At 41.1% G+C, this 19,760-nt stretch overlaps 2 protein-coding genes across 2 annotated transcripts; both read right to left on the bottom strand.

The window, feature by feature from the left end:
- Positions 1-5,447: 5,447 nt before the first annotated feature.
- On the bottom strand, positions 5,448-9,075 carry LOC146366218 (glutathione-specific gamma-glutamylcyclotransferase 1-like). The gene is made up of 3 exons (XM_084915117.1): positions 8,630-9,075; positions 8,429-8,464; positions 5,448-7,755 (listed from the first exon to the last, which is right to left on the bottom strand). The coding sequence occupies exons 1-3, from the start codon at positions 8,798-8,800 to the stop codon at positions 7,339-7,341; spliced, it is 624 nt and encodes a 207-aa protein (XP_084771243.1). The 5' UTR covers positions 8,801-9,075; the 3' UTR covers positions 5,448-7,338.
- A 783-nt stretch (positions 9,076-9,858) lies between these two features.
- LOC146366217 (delta-like protein 4) lies at positions 9,859-16,569 on the bottom strand. The gene is made up of 11 exons (XM_084915116.1): positions 16,111-16,569; positions 15,779-16,030; positions 15,247-15,304; positions 14,419-14,682; positions 13,580-13,640; positions 13,229-13,359; positions 12,926-13,095; positions 12,444-12,663; positions 11,610-12,351; positions 11,413-11,521; positions 9,859-11,311 (listed from the first exon to the last, which is right to left on the bottom strand). Exons 1-11 carry the CDS (start codon positions 16,162-16,164, stop codon positions 11,306-11,308), a joined length of 2,067 nt encoding a protein of 688 aa, XP_084771242.1. The 5' UTR covers positions 16,165-16,569; the 3' UTR covers positions 9,859-11,305.
- Positions 16,570-19,760: the final 3,191 nt, after the last annotated feature.

The following is a 19,760-nucleotide window of genomic DNA, read 5'->3' as shown; positions in this document are numbered from 1 at the left end:
TCCTGCCCCAATTTTTAAGTAAAGCTTAAGGATTTTGGGGGCTTTTGTTAGCCAGCAAGAATCCATGCCAATTTAGTTACCTCTGCTCCATTAAATCCTAGCTGGGGTCCAGAAGCAGCAGACTAATCCCACTTTACCCTCCAGAGAGCATCGTAAGGGGTCTGTCCTCTGCCCTCAGTGAAAAAAGAGCTGCTCTCCCACGAACCTGTTCAAAAACTAAAACAAATTTTTCTTTGTCTGCACCATGGGAATGTGGATTATTAACACACATTTAAAAGCCCTGAAAAAATTTTCTAAATCATCCTCTATGCAAAGTGGCCTTAGGACAAGTTGATGAATTTCTGTAGCTATCGATTGATCTTCTTTCTGAAAATGGTGGGACTTTACACGAGTCACGACTGAGCAATATTAAAACTATGAGAAGATTTTGTTGTCTGAATTAAAAATAAGAATTAGATCACTCTAAGAAGGATAAATAATAGCTTTCTTTTGTGTTGATTCACATGCATTTACTAATCAATATTTATGGATGTTATATCTATATTTGCAGAGAAAGTTTAGTTTAAACTACCTCATGTGCAGCCTGGCAGTTACACATTTACTAGCTTTGTAGATATGAATGAAAAAAATATTGAATGAAGTTCTAAAAATCAGTCAGGTAATGCTGATATTTCCTCACAGTGGACTCCATGGTATAGTTTTGAAATTCCTAGGAAGTTAGTTGAGAATACTGATACTGAACTTACATTTATGCAGTACGTATAAAGGTACGGCCAGCAGGTGACCTGGCTCCGTAACAAAAATATAAGCTAAGATGAGCTAATATATGTTTTTCTTTATTGTTTAATCCAAACAAACCTAAAGTACAAATGTGGGTTTACACAGGTTTCTGATTTATTTTAAAGATGCTGGTATATATTCTAGTTTTCACACACTTCCACGAGAGAAGGATGAAGAACGGATCAGATCTGAACAAACTTCAGATTCACAGGTGTGTTTTAGCTTCACCATGATGAACCATACATGTCCATGTTTAACATACTGCAGGGAAGCCCCCAGCTGCCTGTGAATGGGCACATTCACATGATCATCCTCACACTGTGAACATGTAATAGAACTCGCAGGTTGACTAAATTTGCAGAAACTCGCAATAATTAAAGTAAGTTCATATGCTAGTGTGAACATTTGCAGTAGTTCGGTTACTTTGTTTTGCCATTTTGTAGTTATCTTTACCTGCAAACAAAATGTTTTCTGGCAGACTCTCTCAGACACTTGTTAGGAAAAGTTTCCAGCTGCTACACAATGCAAATACAAAACCAGCTGCTGGATATTCACATAGCTGACAGCTTTAATCTGGATTGTTGACTGCTCTCATTTATAGAAATGGAAAACCTGAACCTTTTAGTTTCCAGGTGAGTCATTGATGGCATCATTTCACTCTTACTTGCCATAATATTCAGGAACCCTGTTGCCAGCAAAACAAAACATAAAAGATGTTTTTTTTTTTTTTTTTCCAGAAAGGCCTGCAAATCACAATAATTCATTTATGAAATTGATAACAACATCAACAGAGGTTTCACCCTTTGGCCTTTGGAAGCATCTGTGCTTTCTCCTTATTTTAGTTTCAACTGGCTCCGCATCAATCCACACAGCATATGTTCTCCCAAGGCCTGATTACAATCTCTTCAAACAGGAAGCTCTGCTGTAATTGGCTGACTAACATGAGAACATGAACTTTCCAAATGGACACAACATCACAGACAAACACAGAGTATCATTTGTGGATTTCACTTCTAAGATTACACACTTAAATATCATGTCAAATATCACAGCAATGAAATGCTCGCACTATCATATGAACTACACAGTTGGCTTTTATTAAACAGCGTTAAATAAGTCCTTTATAAATCCATGAGTACCTAACTCGTAGAGTTCTGCCCCAGCCCCCCTGAAACCCTGAATGGATTTGCCGTAAGATAATGGGTGGATGGTTGGTTGGGTTTAAAGATAGTATTCCCTCTAGAAAACTTCAGACCAGCATTTTTGGTTAAGCACAGTCTTTCAGATTAAAGACAGAGTTACAGTGACCCTGCAGCTGCTTGATTATTAACTGCTGTCCTGTAAAATAGCACTGATATGGAACCTCTGTGAGTGTGTGGGAAATAGAGCAGCCTTTCCTGTTCTTTGAGAGAAAACACTCAAGAGAAAAATGGCCGGAAACCTCCAGGGCCTTTTGATTCACTCTGAGAAATCAAGTCAAGCTACCTGAGAGCTTGGAGACCTCGTAGTGTCTGAAATGAGCCAGTAGATGAACATATTTGATAGTTTGGGGTTTTTAATTGATTTTTTTTTGTAGCATAAAGGAACTACATGTGGAAATGCCTGTTGTGGTGAAATGATAATGAAATGATCTGGAATTTCCTCACAGCTGTCATGAGTCACAGTGTGTCCTTTTTTAACAGCAGACCGGTCAGACTGGAAAGCACTAGATGAAAAGCAGGTGCATTCTACCTAGCTTTCCTGAAAGAAATGCAACTGTATTGTCCTACATCAAACTGAGCCACGCCAGAACTGTTTTGAGCTATTTCAGATGCCAAGGGTGGACTCAGCAAAGATGTCAAAAAAATATGTGGACAAAGGTGAAGTCCTGTGGTATCATTTCTGCCCCCCTGATTTTCATAACTTAAGTGATATTTGATTAAAGTGGGCAACTCTGTGTGACTGAGACGCAGTGTGTGTGGTTTTAAGGAAACTAACGAGATCATCCGGATAAGAAGACTGACACATCTGGGTGAACTTCGTTTTTGTTTTTTTTTTTTGTTTGTTTTGCTTTCCAGTGTTACGATGCAGTGACGAGATGCCAAACCTGGTACAAAATGTTCCAACCAAAAAATTATGTAGTATTTGTCTGTAAGAGGACACCCTATAATTAATTTGTTCCTTCAAAACCAATTCTGTTCTTTGTTGTCAATGCCAAGTACCAATCTCCACTTTACTTTTTTTGGTGTGATGTGTTTCAGGAACAGTACATTCTGGGTGTGACTAACTGAAGCTGCCCCGAGCATCTGCCAGTTCATAAAGACTCTTTTATTTGGAGTAAGAGCTCGATCGAGCCACATTAGAGCACTGATAATTTACAACTACCTCCAGCAGCTCTCATTATAGCTACAACAACAAAGATAGGACATTCAATAACTGTTCCCTGCCGCACTCTTTGCCAAAGAGTAGAGGAAATATAAGAAGTTGTATTCACGGTGTCACTCAGAACAGTCAGTGCAAACATCTGTGACATTTCTTTCTTTTTCATTTCCTCAGTAGTTACTCAAGAGCAGCTGTGCTGTGTGTGTTCATTGCTTGTTATTAGGATGGCAAATAGACTGGCCCTGCTACCACTGGCATCCCGATTCATGATTATACATCACACAAAGCAGCGTAGAGTAATTTTAACAGTTATTGTGGTGTTTTGGATTTAAAGTCAGATTGAGTACATTTAGAAACTCTCACCTCAGTGCACGACACCCCTCGGCCAGACCCGTGACACCGCGGTGAGTTTGGGTGTAAATGAGATTAGGGAAATGAAATTAAGTGGTGCAAAAGTGACGTTCCTCAGGGATCGAGGCAGCAGGTCCCTGGCTGCAACTTTAATTTTGTCAAGCCTGATTCAGGTCCCCGTTCCTGCTCTGTGCAGATTGAATTAAGAGATCCAGCCCACATGAGTCATGTTCTGCTTTGACGAGAAGAAACACTGTAACCAGATCAGATGCAGCTCAGGCCCAAACCAGAAGTCAGATTTGCCCTTTTGATCTGAGTAACCTGAAAGCTTTATATTTCGTATAATGCACTTACTACGTGAAGTACGAGCTTCTGCGTCTATTAGACGATTGAAACATTATTTGTGTCTTATTAATAGATGGTCTTCCTGTTTCGATGAAGTTGCCTTCCCAATCAAAAAAACACTTAGGTCCTCTCATAGAGGGGTGAGGTGACCCTCAGGAGACAGAGCTGACCATCCAGTGTAAGAGGGCAAGGGCTCTAAAGTGGATGGACTCCATTAGCGGCCTAATCACTTTCTCTTTAACATATTTCCAAGATGACCATCAGCCATTGACTGACCAAACCAAGGTCAAGAGTCAGAGTTCAGATTGAGTACACATTAGCATGCAGGTGGAGGCTCCAAACACAAGAAACAATGTTTTTTAGGGACGTGACAACTGTTCTGTGTAGTGGTGGATAGACCAGATTGAACATGCTGAGCACATGATCTCAGTCTCTTTGTGTTATTGTCAATGTTCTTTACAACTAAGGCATCTTTTTTAACAACATGATTTCCTAAAATTGTGGTTCACAATGCACATGGAGCACAAAATATGCACTTTACTTTTTAATTTACTTATTAAAAGAAAAAGCTTTATAGAACCAATTCTGTGGGCTTAAATAGCAATGCAATTAAGAGTAAAAAAAGAATGCAAAATGTCAGACATATGGAGATGTTTGCACATATGTTGGTGCAGAATTACCTCCTAAGAATATTGATCCTAGGTTTCACATTTCCTCTGCACTTTGCCAAACACTGGTATGGTAAAGAGGTTTTATTGACTGACTTATCTTTATTGTTATTGCCACAGTAAGCGGTAAATCATGCAGTCATCTGCTTTGAATGCTATCAGTCCATTAAATGTTATCTGTTACCAGTTGTCGTAGCTCCCATAATTATACTTTAGATTGAGCACACAGCGTGTGATTGCCGATGACTTTGTGTGACTCAGGCTGTCTTGAGTTTGTGTAATTAAATGCATGGAAAAACTAATCAGGTGGTGTACAGCCCAGCGTTAGACCAAAGCCTGTAATAGACCTCAGATCTATGTCAGTGTCATTTTTCCTTAGCTTAAGTGTGAAAACAACCCTCCTACAACATACTACAATAACTACTTTTCCCAAGTAGTTTTGATGCTTAAACCTAACCAAGCACAAAAATGAATAAAAACTCAAGAATGAAAGAACTTTACTTTATGATAAAGGCCTGCTGTGCCAGCTGGGGAAGGATGCACCCAACAGGTATTAGTGTCTTCAAATCCTAACATGCCAAGAAGTAGAGGTCCAGCCTTACTTATACGTTGAAGAATAGACTGGAAGAAGAATAAAATCTCATCAAAAAAAGAAGAAACTGAATGCTGTGCAAACAGAAACTCTCGATTCAATTAGCGTCTCTTTCTTTAGTAAACTCATGAATAGTAAAAATTAAAAGCATGTTGGGTGTGGACTGAAGGGAAACGAGTACTCATATTTTCTGAGTCATCACAGTCATCTAACATTTTTGTCTGGAACAGCTTGTACCAGGACTGCACAGTACCAGGTTTCTGTGTACCACATGTGACCACATGTGGTGTAGAAAACCACTAACAAACACATGACTCTGTCTTGTTTATCTGGATAATCTCATTAGTTTTAATGAAAACGCCACGTCTCAGACAACACTGATAGCTCGCTTCACTTTACTGTTTTTCCGCAAACAGTATCTTATTGGGCCACTGTATGGTCAACCCCGGCTTATCATTTGGGTGATGCTCTTTCAGGTACTATCGTTGTACCTTGGACAGTGGTTTGTACCTAACAGAGACCAGCGCTGAATCTCGAGGAACACTTTTGTTCTTTAATGTAATGCTGGAAAAATTAACCATAGTAACAATAATAGAAAGTGCATGCTGGGCGCAGGGGTAATCACTTAGAAACAGAAACAAAGAAACCAAAGAAACAGACCAAGCACGGTGAGAATAAATGGCACACAAAGATTTGGACCCAGAACTTCATCCCGTGTGACCGTAATAAGACAGATACAGAATCAGATATGTCAGAATACACTAAATATGTTCATTTATAAGTTGAAGACTTATTCATTATTATTATTTGTACCTAATCTCCTTTTCTGTAGGACTAAATTCTGACTATCTGCTGACATGACACCTTAAAAGTCTTGAACAAACTGTGAAAATATGCAGCCTTTACTGCTTTGCTACCTTTTTTGGCACTTGGAAAACATAATTTACGGTTCAGTAATTCGTCCGAGGGAGAGCTTGCACTTGTATTGACAGAAATGGGCTTTCACTGAAACCTTTATCTCTGAGAACAGAGTTATGTAATGAGTTCTACAGATTTTTCTACCTGAGAGGATATTCTGTCTGTGTCTGTTTTACATGTTTTGTGCATGTGAGATCTCTTTGCTCTGCTGTTTTCATGGCTCTAAACCTTTGACCTAGTTTGGGGCTGAGTTCTAGGAAAGCAGAGCAGTACCACAGAACTGTGGCTTGTTTATCCATGAAAGAAGGAGCCCAGACAGGGAAAGAAACCCTATCTGCACCCCACCTGCCCGCAGAGCCCCTAACGCTCCCTCTATAATAGCTTATGTGCACTCTGGTAAACAGATTATTCCCAACACCAACACCACTGAACATTGCACCATGTTTATCAGTATTTTGCTATTTTTCACCGTCAGTTTTCTTTACGACGGTTAAAAGACTTTATGAGGTTTTACAAAATGAGATGCTAATGCATTTTGTGTGTTTGAGGAATGCCTGAATTACAAAAATGACCCTTTAAAGCTGGACCAACCACTGTGCTTGGAACAATTTCAGAGGCATAAAACTGGGAGCAGCAAGGAAAACAGTTTTAAAGCATTCTATAAGTCACAAGAACCTGCATAGAGAGGCTTTGAAGTTTCTTACATCCAATTTAATATAAATTCACAAAAGAGTGTCTTAAAGATTCTTGGCCCATGCTTTTAACAGCTCTCTGAGGAAAAGTCAGCAATTTCACAATGCCAGAGGCGGCTTTCTTTGGCGATATGATGTGGGAATATGAATCAGGAGGGTCTGTATGCACGGACAAAATATAAGAGATGTATATGCGACTAGATAAACAGGGAAGGAAATCCCGAACACAATTTTCTCATACAGATTTGTATGTTTTTATTCAAAAACTTTATTTAAAAAAATGTGCATTAACATTTCATAATATTAACAAGGTTACAATATCATAACATATCATAAATATGTCAGACCTCTGTGGATAGTGTGGAATCTTAAAAACATGACGTGCTGATTTTTGTGTGCAATATGAAATACAATGAGAATCGCCTGCATATTAAAGTGAACAGTTGAAAAATGAGATGAGATGAGAATGTCATAGATTTCCGAGTGACATGAGATAGTTTTCTCCCTTTTAGTTGAAACCAAATAAAGTATTTCCTTTTTAAGCACCATTTACCCTTGAAATATTTACCAAGACTTCATTTGTTTTTCCACTAAAATGAAAATTATTTTCATAAAAAGTGGAGTTTACTCTTTATATAACTTCCAGCAGCAGGGATTTCCTGTCATTGGATCTGAGCTCTCTGCAGTTGCTGAAAATGTTCAAAACAGCTGTCTCGATAGAGAAAAGGTGCTCATCCTCCACCTCTGGACAGTGGTGCCTCATAAATTCTGCAAGGCGGACCAGGTACTCAATGTTGTGGCCGGTGTTGCCTCTGCAGATGGCAATCTGGGCGGCAATCTCCACATCCGAGGCCGGCCCGAGGTAGATGGGGTTGTCAGGTGTGGCGATGTAAACAAGGGACAACACTGAACCGTGACCGTCTTTAGGAATGAATTCCACCATCTCTGTTATGTACCCGCCCTGGACAACCTCTCTCATGTTTAAATACTGAAGAGACGCTTCGACCTGGCACTCAGTCACTTCATAGGCCATGCCCCATGTGCAAGCCTGCAGAGTACAAACAGGTGGAGGTTGACTCACTAGTTTACAACACTTGCAAGACTTGACTTTGTGAACATATACAGAGAGACAAACCTAAAAATAAAACTACAGTGTTTTGGTTTGTCAAACAACATTGATTGAGCCTATAGGATGTTATTTAAAGTCCAGTTTTTGCTTGACCCAGTGCCAGAATTGAATAGAAATTAGAACATTAAACAGTAGAACAAACAGTAGACAACCAGTAAATAATGGGTTTAACATTTTTCCCTGTTTATCATGCCACAGTTACAGTTTATTGCAACACATCACACAAAAACTCATACTCAGAAAGGTGGAAAGTTTAAAATAGCAAAGTTGTTCTTTTAGTGTGACTGGCCGGTTAGCTAATTATTTTCTGAGCAGAGTTATTACTTGTTATTTGTTTTTTTTTGTCACTTGTATTGCAACACATCTGAGAAGACCAGTGACTCACAGTCAGACATTCCAGTCTGAGTAAACAACACAGCCTCATCGGGCTTGTTGTGCTGACATTGAAAAAAAAAAAAAAAAAAAAAGGACAAGGAGAAGAAGGAGAAGATATTTTTAAGATATTTTAGTTTTAGTTTTGCTTTTTAAGGATTATAGAACTTCTGAATCCACTGCTTTACTTACACATTCAATATTTAAGTGGTTCACTCACCTCCTCATCTGCTATTAGTGTGACAACTCTGGCTGGCTGTAGAGAGCAAAAACACCGACAGTGAGAACTCAACCAACAAGAAAATGCTTCATACTTCACAACAACATACTGTAGCCTACATCTAAAAATGCACGAGCGAACTCCTAAAGGATTAGAATCAGCAGGAAATACTTGTGTTTCAGGTGTGGCTGCAAATCTCACCTTTTCCTTGTCCCCTCGATGAAAGTCATCTCCGTGCCAGAACCGTCTCTTGTATCCTCTAATGTACCCTATTTTTCTTCTCTTGTATTCAAAATCGGGTTTCCACACTAGGGAGCCATAGCCAAATATCCACAGGCTGCTCTTTTCCTTTATAATGTCCTGAGGTTTCATTGTAGGCACTTAACTTCGTTTGGGAAGAGAAAAAAAAAGTCCACAAGTAGCTGCTCGATGTTATTTCCAGTCTTCTACGACCTCATAGAGTCTCATACATCGGGCTGTTCCTATATATAGATATATAGATAAATAAAGCGCTGAAAGGAGGAACCATCTTTCACGTCACAATGAAGCGAGGCATCAGTAATTAGTCAGTGTCATCCAAATGCAAATACTGACCATTCCTCCTTAGTATACCGACGTGCACACACGTGTATTTGTTGATCAAAGTACGTCAGAGAGACACGACCTTGGCCAATTAAATAGAAGGGGCGGGGCTCTTTTGTGGCGACGCCTCGCCTAAGTTTTGAGTCGTTGCGCATGAGAACACGCAAGAACCCGGGGCAGGGAAATAACAAGAATAAGCAGATATATTTTAAAGAGAAGAAGAAGAAAGAAACTGTCTTTGTTTCTAACGTTTTAATCTTTATGAGCACTTTCAATATACAGCATAGGGTCAAACTCATAGTGCAGAGGTAATCACATTACCTATAAATAGCTGGGACTGTTATATCTGTGCTCTCTTAAGCTCATTAGGTGTCTGTGTTCTCTATAGACGAGCTTAACACCGCAGTGGCTGATAACTGAGATCAGTTTGTCCTCTGTAAGTCTGCGAGGATGATATTTGATGGGTTAAGAAAGGAGAGAACTACTTTCTTGTTACTTCACATAAAACCTACTGCCACCAGGTGGTTGTGAAAGACATGGCTCTTTACTTGAGAGAAACATCAGCCTGGTGCTTTGATATTGGCTGAAGGCTGGGTTAAGTAAGTAAAGTGTTAGATCTCCAAAGAGACGGTGCAATCGTTATTAGTCCCTGTGTGCATCATGGAGCCTTGGCTGTGGGGCCCTTTGTTTGCTGTGATCATGCGCCATTAGTTCGAGGACATATAGATTTTCTCCGCGCACTAGTTTTGCTGTGTTTCTCACACCTTTCACCTTTCAGTCAGCTACAAGAATCAATTATTGATCATTATAGACGCAGATATCAAGAGATGCAGCAGTTCCAAGATCCATTTAAGCAGAAAAGACAACAAGGACTCTTTATTATGACATACAGACTTTTAAATATATATATATATCTTTTTGTTTGAGTATTTTCTTACATTTCCTGCCAATTACAATGCTGCCCACTGAATGATTGCTAGCACAATGATTTCATATCACGCAGACACAGATCTCATAGACATAGTATCATCAGAAGAAGCTACCAGGCCAAATATTACTGCATCTATAGACAATGAAGTCACTTTCACACCAGGCGACACAAATAAAGCTTCTAGATGATTCCAACATTTAATTTAGGATCTCTATTCGACCAGATGGACACTCAACCGACGAAGACCGACAAACAAACAGTGTACCAGATATGTAGTTCTTGTTTCTTTTCATAGCAAAAATAATAACAATACAATAAAAACACCAAAACAAAAACACTTTAAAAATATATTCACCTTTGCGAGGCATCAACTTAAAAACAGATGTACAAGTCATACTTCTAATCTCAACATATAAATATACACTATATACAAAATAATCTTATAAAACATAGAAAGAGAAAAATCAGTGCTTCATATACTTAAATTACTAATGAAATACTAATCTTACAAAATAACATTATTGATTCAGTAATTTCCATTGAAGGCGTTCTCGGTACGATAGTCACAACATGTATTTCTTTGTCTTTATTTAAGGGGGATTTTGCATAAAGTAAAACAAGGCCTTATTATGAGTTTCCCTGCATGGCGCTTTAGCATATTGCATCACTTGATCTTTCACTGTTACCTCCATGGGGTTGTGCAAAGAAATCAAGATAAGCAGGGCACAACAATTCCCTTTAAAAAGGGGGTATAAGGCTTTGTGATCAAGGCTGAATACATTCTTTATAAAACGGATTGAATTTTTCAAACGATAATCCTAAACATCTCTCAAAAATGAACCGTTTTCAGTAGTTTTCTTTTTTTTTCAGTCCCTTTTTCTTTTCTTCTTTAGCACAATGCTGGTTTTTGTTTGCATAGCGCGTCGCAGGTCAGATGAAATGGAAAAAAAGCTGGCTCCATCCACATTCCCGTTGGCGGTGAGTTGATTTGTTTGATTGCCGATTACTGCAATAAGATGGAAAGCGTCCATCGGGATAGCCCGCTTCTTCCAATCAGCATGCGGGCACACGCATCTTGGCCCGTTGCCCTCGGAGGAACTTGAACAGAGCGGACGAGGTTGCGAGAGCAAGCCTGATTGGCTCATTATTTCCCTTTTTTTTTTTTAAAAAAAGAAATCCCAGTCTTTACATTCGCACATAGATTAGTAGCTTTACTTCTATTGCATTCAGAGAGCACACAAGCTCTATCCAGTTATCAAGTTTTCAAGAGCAGCAACTTGCGTTTAAATAAATCCCAGTCTTTCCACACTTGTAAACAGTCCACAAGAAATCCAATGTTGACGATGAATAATATATTCAATTTATTATACCTGAAAGAGACGGAGTCCAAACATTTAGTGACAATCACAGCAACACGTGCAAGATCTAAACGATCAGTTATTAAAGGGCTGGAACAAGTAAATAGATTTACCTCAGTTGCAATGATGCATTCATTTTTCTCTTCTGCTATTACGAAGACAGACTGGTACATTGAATCTCCAGAAGAACTTATTGTAGATATTCTACACTCTGGTCTCTCACTGTAAAGACACAACATGTCAGGCACACGGCACAAAAACAGTGCATGGTGGTATAAGTCAACATATGCATCTCTTCTCATCCACCTACCTGTACATTCTACTTAAATGTTTTGTGTCTTCTATTGACTTTTCACAGTTTTCATCTTTGTCCACAAGGGACAGTTCATCCTTGTACCTCGCGGAGGGTTTATAGTCCAGGTGGTAGTGGTTGATGTATTTGTGATTAGACTTTTCCCTGGGACAGTCCACCTCCAATTCAAACTTTTTATTGGTGTTCTTGAGCTCTAGAGTAGAGATGAGGTTCTCCTTCTGAAGGTCAACCTTGGAGAGGTTGTTCATGGTGTCCGAGTCCTGCTCCTTATCCTTCTGCTTCTTGATGTGCCCCATCACTGCCACTGCCATGCACAAAAGCAACAGAGCAGCCACTACGCCCACACCCAAAACGATGGCTACCAACTTTTGCTTTTCACTGGACTCCCAGCTTATTGTGGGGCTGGGGGTGTTGGCTTGATGCTCACTGTTGAACTGGCACTGAGGGCCGCTGTAATGGGCCGGGCAGATGCAGGTGGACTGGCCTTTGGCTCCTGTGGTGCAAGTCCCTCCATTGAGGCAGGGTTGAGAAGCACAGTAGTCTGTGGGCTTGTCGCAGTGGCGGCCTGTATACCCTAGAGGACAGGTGCAGGTGTAGTCGTTGATGCGATCTATGCAGGTGGAGCCGTTTGCGCAGGGGTTTGCGGCGCACTCGTTGACGTTGATCTCGCAGCGCGGTCCCGTGAAACCTGAGCGACAGCTGCACACTCGGAGGTTACCGCGGACCACGCAGTGTCCACCTGTGCAAAAAACACCATCATTATTGATAACTGCTGATGTAGAAATGCAGCACCATACATGCTTTTGCAGTGATGTGCGTCTGGTCTCTTACCATTGGTGCATTGCAGTGAGGTACATTTGTCCACTTTCTTCTCACAGTTAAGTCCAGTGTATCCTGGTGGACACTCGCATGTGTAACTACGGCCATTATCCCTCTCTTGGCATGTGCCACCTTGGAAGCATGGTTTGTCTGCACAAGTGAGCACCCTGTGTTCACAGTGTTGTCCTTCGAATCCCTGCGGACACTCACACCTATACCCATCCTCAGAGTCCTGCAGGAGAAAAGATATAAAGTTTATCAAAAAAAAAACCCTCCGTGTCAGACGTTTTTTATCACATCCTGTTCATGACTGCCCCAACAAACCCCATTATCCTTAGACCAAATTCTATTTACAGTACATCGTCTGTGAACTGGGTCACCCACTGACTTGACAATCGATAGCATCCTCCTGGACTAGCAGATAGACGGAGGCAAAAACAAAAACAGGAAAGCCTGTGTTGTGGGAAAGGAGAGAGAGAGACTTCCCGACTCACCAGGCAGCGACCTCCGTTGTGGCAGGTCTGCCTGTCACATTCCCTGACCTCCGAGTCGCAGTTAACCCCGGTGAAGCCTGGCAGGCAGGTGCAGGTGTAGCTGCCCTGGCCTGTGTTCAAGCACGTGGCCCCGTTTGCGCAGGGTTTATGGTGGGTGCAGTAGTTCAGGTCTGTAAACAAACAGGAGAAAACGTGACTACTGGAACCAAAAGGAGGGATTGCATCAAATGAGCCACACATTTTCCGCTTTTTGCATTATCCTTTGAGACAAAGACGTCTGGAGTCGCTTTCTAATTCACTCACCTTGGTCACAGAAGATGCCCCCCCAGCCTTCTTTGCAATTGCACTGCCAAGCCTCTTTACAGGTACCGTGTTTACAGGACGGGTGGATTTTACACACATCACAAAAGAGACCCTGCCAGCCCTGTCTGCATCTGTTCACACAAAATATAATAGCTGGATCACACACAAATCAACTTTCATCTGCTCACTCACATACAAGAGCTACAACAAGCCTGACAAAAGGGGAACAATAGTGAAAAAAGGTCCCTTTGTACTTTGAATACTTTATATTTCTCATGAGTAGGGTTGACTTTTATTTACCCTTTTCGTTGGCTAATTGTGGAGGGACAGCAAACCAAAGTGAATACTCACTTGCACTCTCCAGGTAATGTGCAGTTTCCGTTCCTTTCATTGCAGCCTTCAAGACAGATTGCTGAGAGAGGGGGGGGGGGGGGGTAATTTAGTGTTATTAACTTATTAGGCAATTATTAAAACAGTATTTATTTATTTATTTTACTCGCTGGTGTATCAATAAAAACGATTTCCTGTAGAGTGTCGTGAGGCACACTGATTTTGCGTGATTTTTAATTTTTCATTAATTTATTTTTTGCACTGTTGGTTAGAGCGGAGCAGATGTTTGCTCTAAAAAAAAAAAGAAAGAAAAGGGGGGGAAAAAAGCAGGACAGCTGCCCCATTGTTACGGGCGCACTGTTCGAGCCCCGTGTGCAGCTGCCGCCCCACACCGCCTCCACAATAGGGCCTGCAATTTAGTGGCGCGTGGCGGGCAATAATGCCGCGATTAACCCCGACGCGTGCTGCCGAGCGACCACCGCCCTGGATTAAATCTCACGCGCCCAGAAAGAAAGCAGCATCAAGTTGGCTGTCATCAGATTTCACCTGAACCTCACTTGTGCGCAAATTGTGCCCTGCTTCCTCGCGTCCCACGCACACCTGTGATCATGTGGCTTAACAGGTCATTTAATATGGGCCAAATGAAGTCAAGAAAAAGAAAAATTGGAAGGATTGAGAGAAAAATAAATGTACAGAACCTCCCTTATCTTCCTTTGTAACTACCTAATATAAAGCTGTTAATGGCCTGTGTTTTTTGCTCCCTTTAGGACTAATGCGCAAGCAGCCTTCCTGAAATCTGACTCATGACCTTTTATACAAACAAAGAAAAGTGCCCATATGGTGTCTTCACTCTTGCTTACGTTCTTGGCAGTATTCTCCCCTCCATCCCGGCAGACAGGCTTCTTCCCCATCAGGCTTGCAGGTGAAGTGGCCAAAACGGTCGTCTCTTGGAGCGCATCTTTTGGAACAAGTGGCCCCGTAGTAATTTTCGTTGCAGATGAACCGGTATGAGTAACGTAGCTCCGTCTGCCTCCCGCTGAGCATATCCTTGGACCACTCACGCCCTATTCCCAACTGCCTTTGGATGGTAAAATAACTAATCAAGAATTTGGGGTTGGTGGTATCTGTGAATAAAACAGAAAAAAAACATTTAATCCTATTTAGGCCACAAACTGGCTCACATGAGGGACTGTTTAAAATTTGACGTTAATACATCTAACAATTCTAAATTTTAACACGATACACAATTTAAGAGGCATACTTAAAAGGCCTCCTCAAATTCCCCTTGTCGTCACTTCTCGCCATTATGCGCCGCGTTCACAGAGATTTAAAAAAAAGAAAAAAGAAAAAAGAAAAAAAAAGGTGTAAAATCCAGGAAAAGCCTGTCATGGGACTTTTGGCAAGGCTTCAAATTCTCACTTAAGCGATGTACACTTTCCCATGCCTGCCAAAAATAAATCAAGGGAAGTACGATTGTGTTTGGCGAGATTTGATTGCAAAGGATTGTCGTGTGACTCATGACATCCTAACAAACACGAACCCATGACGCTGAAACGCCAGATGCGTTTGCCAGCACTTCATACGTTCATCACGTTTCTGATAAAAGCGGACTTTTCAGTAACAAGTAAAGCAAGTTACACCCACAATGCCTCCCTCTAGTGGCGAAAACCCAATAAACGTCTCCTCACCTCCGGGCTGCTCCGCTGCAGGAGAATACCAGGCTTCAATAACTAAGGAGAAAGCACCCTGTGGGGACAAATGAGGGAAACAATGGTCACAAAACAACCTGAAGGTCTCGTATCTTTAGCTTTGTTTGGATGAAACAGGGGTTTGGGGTCCTGTAAAGGGGCACAACACTTTACATATATATAAAAGAAAGCAGTTGCACTTAATTCAAATGATCCATGCAACAGATATAGGGACTGGATTGTGTCCTACATGAGTTCACATAGTTGAACGCATACTCAGTTTTAGGCAAAGGATAAAACGAGTCCTCTGACCCTTAAGCGTAGTTTAAATGGCACAAAAACGTTGCATTTAATTGGTGTGACAAAAGCTAAGTACTATATGCAAAATATATTTCAGAGTGTTGTTTGGTAGAAGCATTTTTCAGCACTTATCAGCTGTGAAGAGCGCATTTTTAAACGCGCGGTGTAGATTTGGTTTGGTTTCTGCGTAAAAGCGTCAAACCAGTGGGCCCGACAGGACAGGTGCTCTTACCGGCCAGGTGAAGTTGAGCGGCAGGCGTAGCCTGGCGTCCGGCCGGATGCTGAAGGAGTCGGTGCCCAGAATAGGTGTGCTGGCGTTGGCAAATATGCAGTTTCCAGGAGACACCTCCTTCTGGAAGTTCTTCAAACAAACCTTGAAATAAGTCCTGCAGCCACTCATGCCGCAGCTAAGCCCGTTTGCCAGCAAACCTTTCGTGTTCTGAAAATGATTCAGCTCTATCTCGAACACACCCGTTCCGAAAACCTAGAAGGAAATAAAGAGTGAGCACAGAAAAATACATTTTTCCCAAAATATAAACGCAAAGATGTAAAAAACAAAAATACCTGAGTAGATACTGTAATAACTATTGCGAGGACAGATGTGAACCAAACGGCCATCCTTTAGTTTTATGTGCGTATCCTTAAAAAACAGTTTGTCCTCCCACAAAAAGACGCTCCTATTCCAAAAATGCAGTGATGATAAAATAAAGTGATCAGAATAAATAGAATCCTTTTCTTTTCTTTTCCTCCAAAGCCTGTAGGACAAGATCCAGCTCCACAATCAGTATCCAGAAGAAGAAGTTGGGAAAAGACCGAGTTATCCGTGTGCTTGAGGTTAGACAAATATCAGTAACGTCAATATCCACAAGTGACTCATTCTGCGGTCTTTATGTTGCCCATCCATCGTGCCGGTTAGTTGTTGTTTGAGTTTGCTGTGCTGATGTGAGCCTTGTTTTGCCAACAGTGATGCGGGCATGTGGCGGAGCATCAGCGCATAGTGACTCCCAGTGAAGGATGCTTGACGTCCCTCCTCAGTTTTTATACGCCGTTACAGACAATGTCAGTGGGTAAACACCGCCCACTCCCCTCTCCACTTTTTTTTTTTTTTTTGGTGTGTGTGTGTGTTTCTCTTTCTCTCTCACAAATGGAGTGTCATTAACATGTATAATGATTTTTAGAGGAGTTTGTTGCTTAAAATAAGCAATTTTCTGTGCTTTCAACAGTAGGTTGTTGAGGGGGGGGGGTGTTAATATAGATGAAGCTTTCAGGCATCCAGAATTTCTAGATTCACTGTTGCTGTCTTCAGGGGTCACTGATTGTGTCTCTTTCTTTTCCCCTGTGTTTATTTTAGAAGATGGAGCAGGAGACAGCCCTCCCCAAAATGGATTTAAATTTTAAACACGTGGTGTCACTCATAAATCAGATGAGGAACCCACGATTTTTGAGACCAAGACCCTCATATAAAGTAAAATATTAAGTCCATTTCTATAAATGGGCAGTTATCATGTGAAACGCTTATGTGTGGACAAACACAAAGCTGAGATTGTCCTCTAGCTGAGCACTGTTTGTTGAACTAACATCCACATGGCAGCTGAAAAACAGTCTTCTTCTTTCAAGTGTGTGCATAATTGTTCCAAGAGGGAAAAGAAAAATGAACTCAAAGCAGTATATGAAGGCGGCAGAGCAAATAAATTCACATGCCATATGCAATTTTATCTCATGAAAACTCACGCTGAGCGCAGGCATTGTTACCTTTATCACCCCTGCAGCAGGCCAACTTGTCTGGGAGGATTTACAGTGAGGGAACAGGATTTAGTAACTGTTCCCTGGCCATGAAGGTGTGTGGCTGAACGGCTCTCCTGCAGAGATGACATCATCTTTAACCCCCCCCCCCACCTTTGACTTATAGGTTTGAGGTTCCACTTTTGGGCAAAGACAATGGACTATTGAGTTTGGAGGAGTGTGAGTAATAGACCCAGACATCTCATACTTCTCCTGTATTGAGGCATTTGGCGTTCCCACCATTGACTGAATCACACAGATCCTGCAGTGGTGCATCAGTGCAGCCTCGTACAGTGCCTGCTTTAAACCATGCACTCTTGCTCTGCTTTGTGTCAAAAAGGACCCGAATTTGCTTATCTACAAGGCATCTCGCTGGTATATATGGCTTCCACAGACTCTAGAGCCTCATCAATCTCTTAAGACATGTGTAATAGCGTGCCTGCCTTCCCTTCATACACATCAAAACACCCGTACACTTTAATATTTGATGGAGTCTGGCTAAGGTTTCTCAAGCGCAGCTCAGGTTTCAATTCCTTGTAAAGTAATTGGACTGTGCTAAACAAGCAGCGATGCTTGGATTGGAACGTCTTGGTGCAACGCAAGTGAAGACGCTGGCTTGGTTGAAATACGGAGAAGTGCCTTTGGGGTGATGCACTCACCAGACTTTGTTAATATTTACAAATTGTGATTTTATCACTGTCGTTATATTATTATTGTTACTATTATCTAAATGGGGAGAAACCCTGACCTCGATTAATAAGGACATTTTAGTCCTTAGCTCTATGAGTTATTTACTCCTGGCCAATGCAAACAATAGGATAACAGAGTCTTTTCTGCTGTGCTGCTCTAGAATAAACACGGCCATGGAAACAGACATCGGCCCACCGCAGTTTCATCTGCGGCCTTGCCTGGGACATCATTTTTCTTTGTGACAGTATTTTGTAAAGCCGACTCGTGATTGTTCTATGTATATATTCAGCTGGCATCCAAATCCTAAAAATAACATTTTGACTGGAAAATGAAGAGATATGAAAGCGGCTGCTGACTCATTTTGGACTTATTGGCAAGCTGCTATTGGTGAGAAACTGCTTGATGCAATTGTTTAGATCATCGGAAGTCTCAATTATTTATTCATTTTGTCCCAGGAAACCTTGCTCATACGTTATAGATTTTAAGAGGCCGGCCATCCAATCAGGTGTGCACTGTTTGTAGGTTTATAGAGGAGGTTTGCTTGTTTATTTGTTTTTATTAAATACATGTGAGGATATGAGTCGGAGCATGCTTACTCAAAAGTATGCGACCACTGTCAATACACTGTTGTACTTGTTATTTACAAAACACATCGAGCCTATTGTGTCCCTCATGAAGTTAACAGGGATCAAAGACTTTCTTAAATTAATTTTTCATTCGCTAAATGTCACTAAGTATTTACTGTAAATTTGCACTAGACAATGAACCTTATACCTAAGTGAAAATTCACTTGACTGATATGAAAACATTAAGCTCAGTGGGGTCATGTGTCAGTTTTAGATCCAGTTGGAAGCATTTTTTTTTTCTTTTCATTACATTATTTTGTCTCATTATACCACAGTCTTGGTCATTGTTCCAGTAGTATCAACAATCTAGTAAAGTGCAGTAGAAAGTTAGGTACAAAGCTAACAGATGGCCCCCTTTTAGTTCAGATATCTGGCCTGTTTAATGCGCAGCAGTTTAACACTTCTTTACAGCACATTTGATCTCTATGCCCCAATCTGTCCGGCCAATCAATGGGGCTTTTGATGTGCGCTGCCAGTGGATCTGAGGCTTCTAAGCATGCCACACTGGGAGGAGAAATCACCTGCTGTTGCAATTAGAAAAACAAGGGGTGGTTCCATTCTCTCACAGCACCATCCACAGCCTAAGCAGCTCTTATTTTTACGCTAAACATACAGAAAATACCCCCTTAAGGATACAAACCCAAATTGTTCAAACGTTACTGTAAGTGTGGGAGACTTAAAAAAAATTTCCAGAGAGATTTTATGTGCTGTACGCCAAAGATTAAATGCTTCTAGCTGTAGAGAAGAAAGCATGATTGTGCATGTCTAGCATGATCAAATATAAATCAGCGTGATTTATGTGACACTTTTGGACCTGAGAGTCATTACTGATCAGCTTCTGCATATGTTTGCAAGTTTTTGAACATATGGCCTAAATTACCATGTTAAATATTGCTCTGCATGTCTGTTTTTACTCAGTTTAAACCTTCAGCTTTAATTTAAAGCTCCTGACATTGTGGTTGCCGGTTTAATAAGAGCCCGAGGGGCTGTTGTGGAACTTTCCAGCTACCATCTTCGAAGCTGTTGACAAAACAAAACCATGCCAGCAATCCCCCACACTTGCACCACAACAATCAACACTATGTGGTCACTGGCACCATGTCGTGAACCATGGAG

The sequence above is a fragment of the Perissodus microlepis genome, chromosome 19, assembly GCF_051167445.1.
Source record: "Perissodus microlepis isolate ML-2025 ecotype Zambia chromosome 19, ASM5116744v1, whole genome shotgun sequence".
In the NCBI taxonomy this organism is placed as follows: domain Eukaryota; kingdom Metazoa; phylum Chordata; class Actinopteri; order Cichliformes; family Cichlidae; genus Perissodus; species Perissodus microlepis.
This window is presented reverse-complemented; position numbering and strand designations above follow the sequence as displayed.

Bases quoted from the DNA above. Each gene is read 5' to 3' on its own strand.
- LOC146366218 (XM_084915117.1), bottom strand. From the start codon at position 8,800: ATGAAACCTCAGGACATTATAAAGGAAAAGAGCAGCCTGTGGATATTT. The intron at 8,465-8,629 runs GTGAGATTTGCA...TGCTCTCTACAG, and splicing joins ATCGAGGGGACAAGGAAAAG to CCAGCCAGAGTTGTCACACT. The intron at 7,756-8,428 runs GTGAGTGAACCA...TGTACTCTGCAG, and splicing joins CACTAATAGCAGATGAGGAG to GCTTGCACATGGGGCATGGC.
- LOC146366217 (XM_084915116.1), bottom strand. From the start codon at position 16,164: ATGGCCGTTTGGTTCACATCTGTCCTCGCAATAGTTATTACAGTATCT. The intron at 14,683-15,246 runs GTGAGGAGACGT...TTTTATTCACAG, and splicing joins TGCAGCGGAGCAGCCCGGAG to ATACCACCAACCCCAAATTC. The intron at 13,360-13,579 runs GTGAGTATTCAC...TTGTGTGAACAG, and splicing joins ACATTACCTGGAGAGTGCAA to ATGCAGACAGGGCTGGCAGG.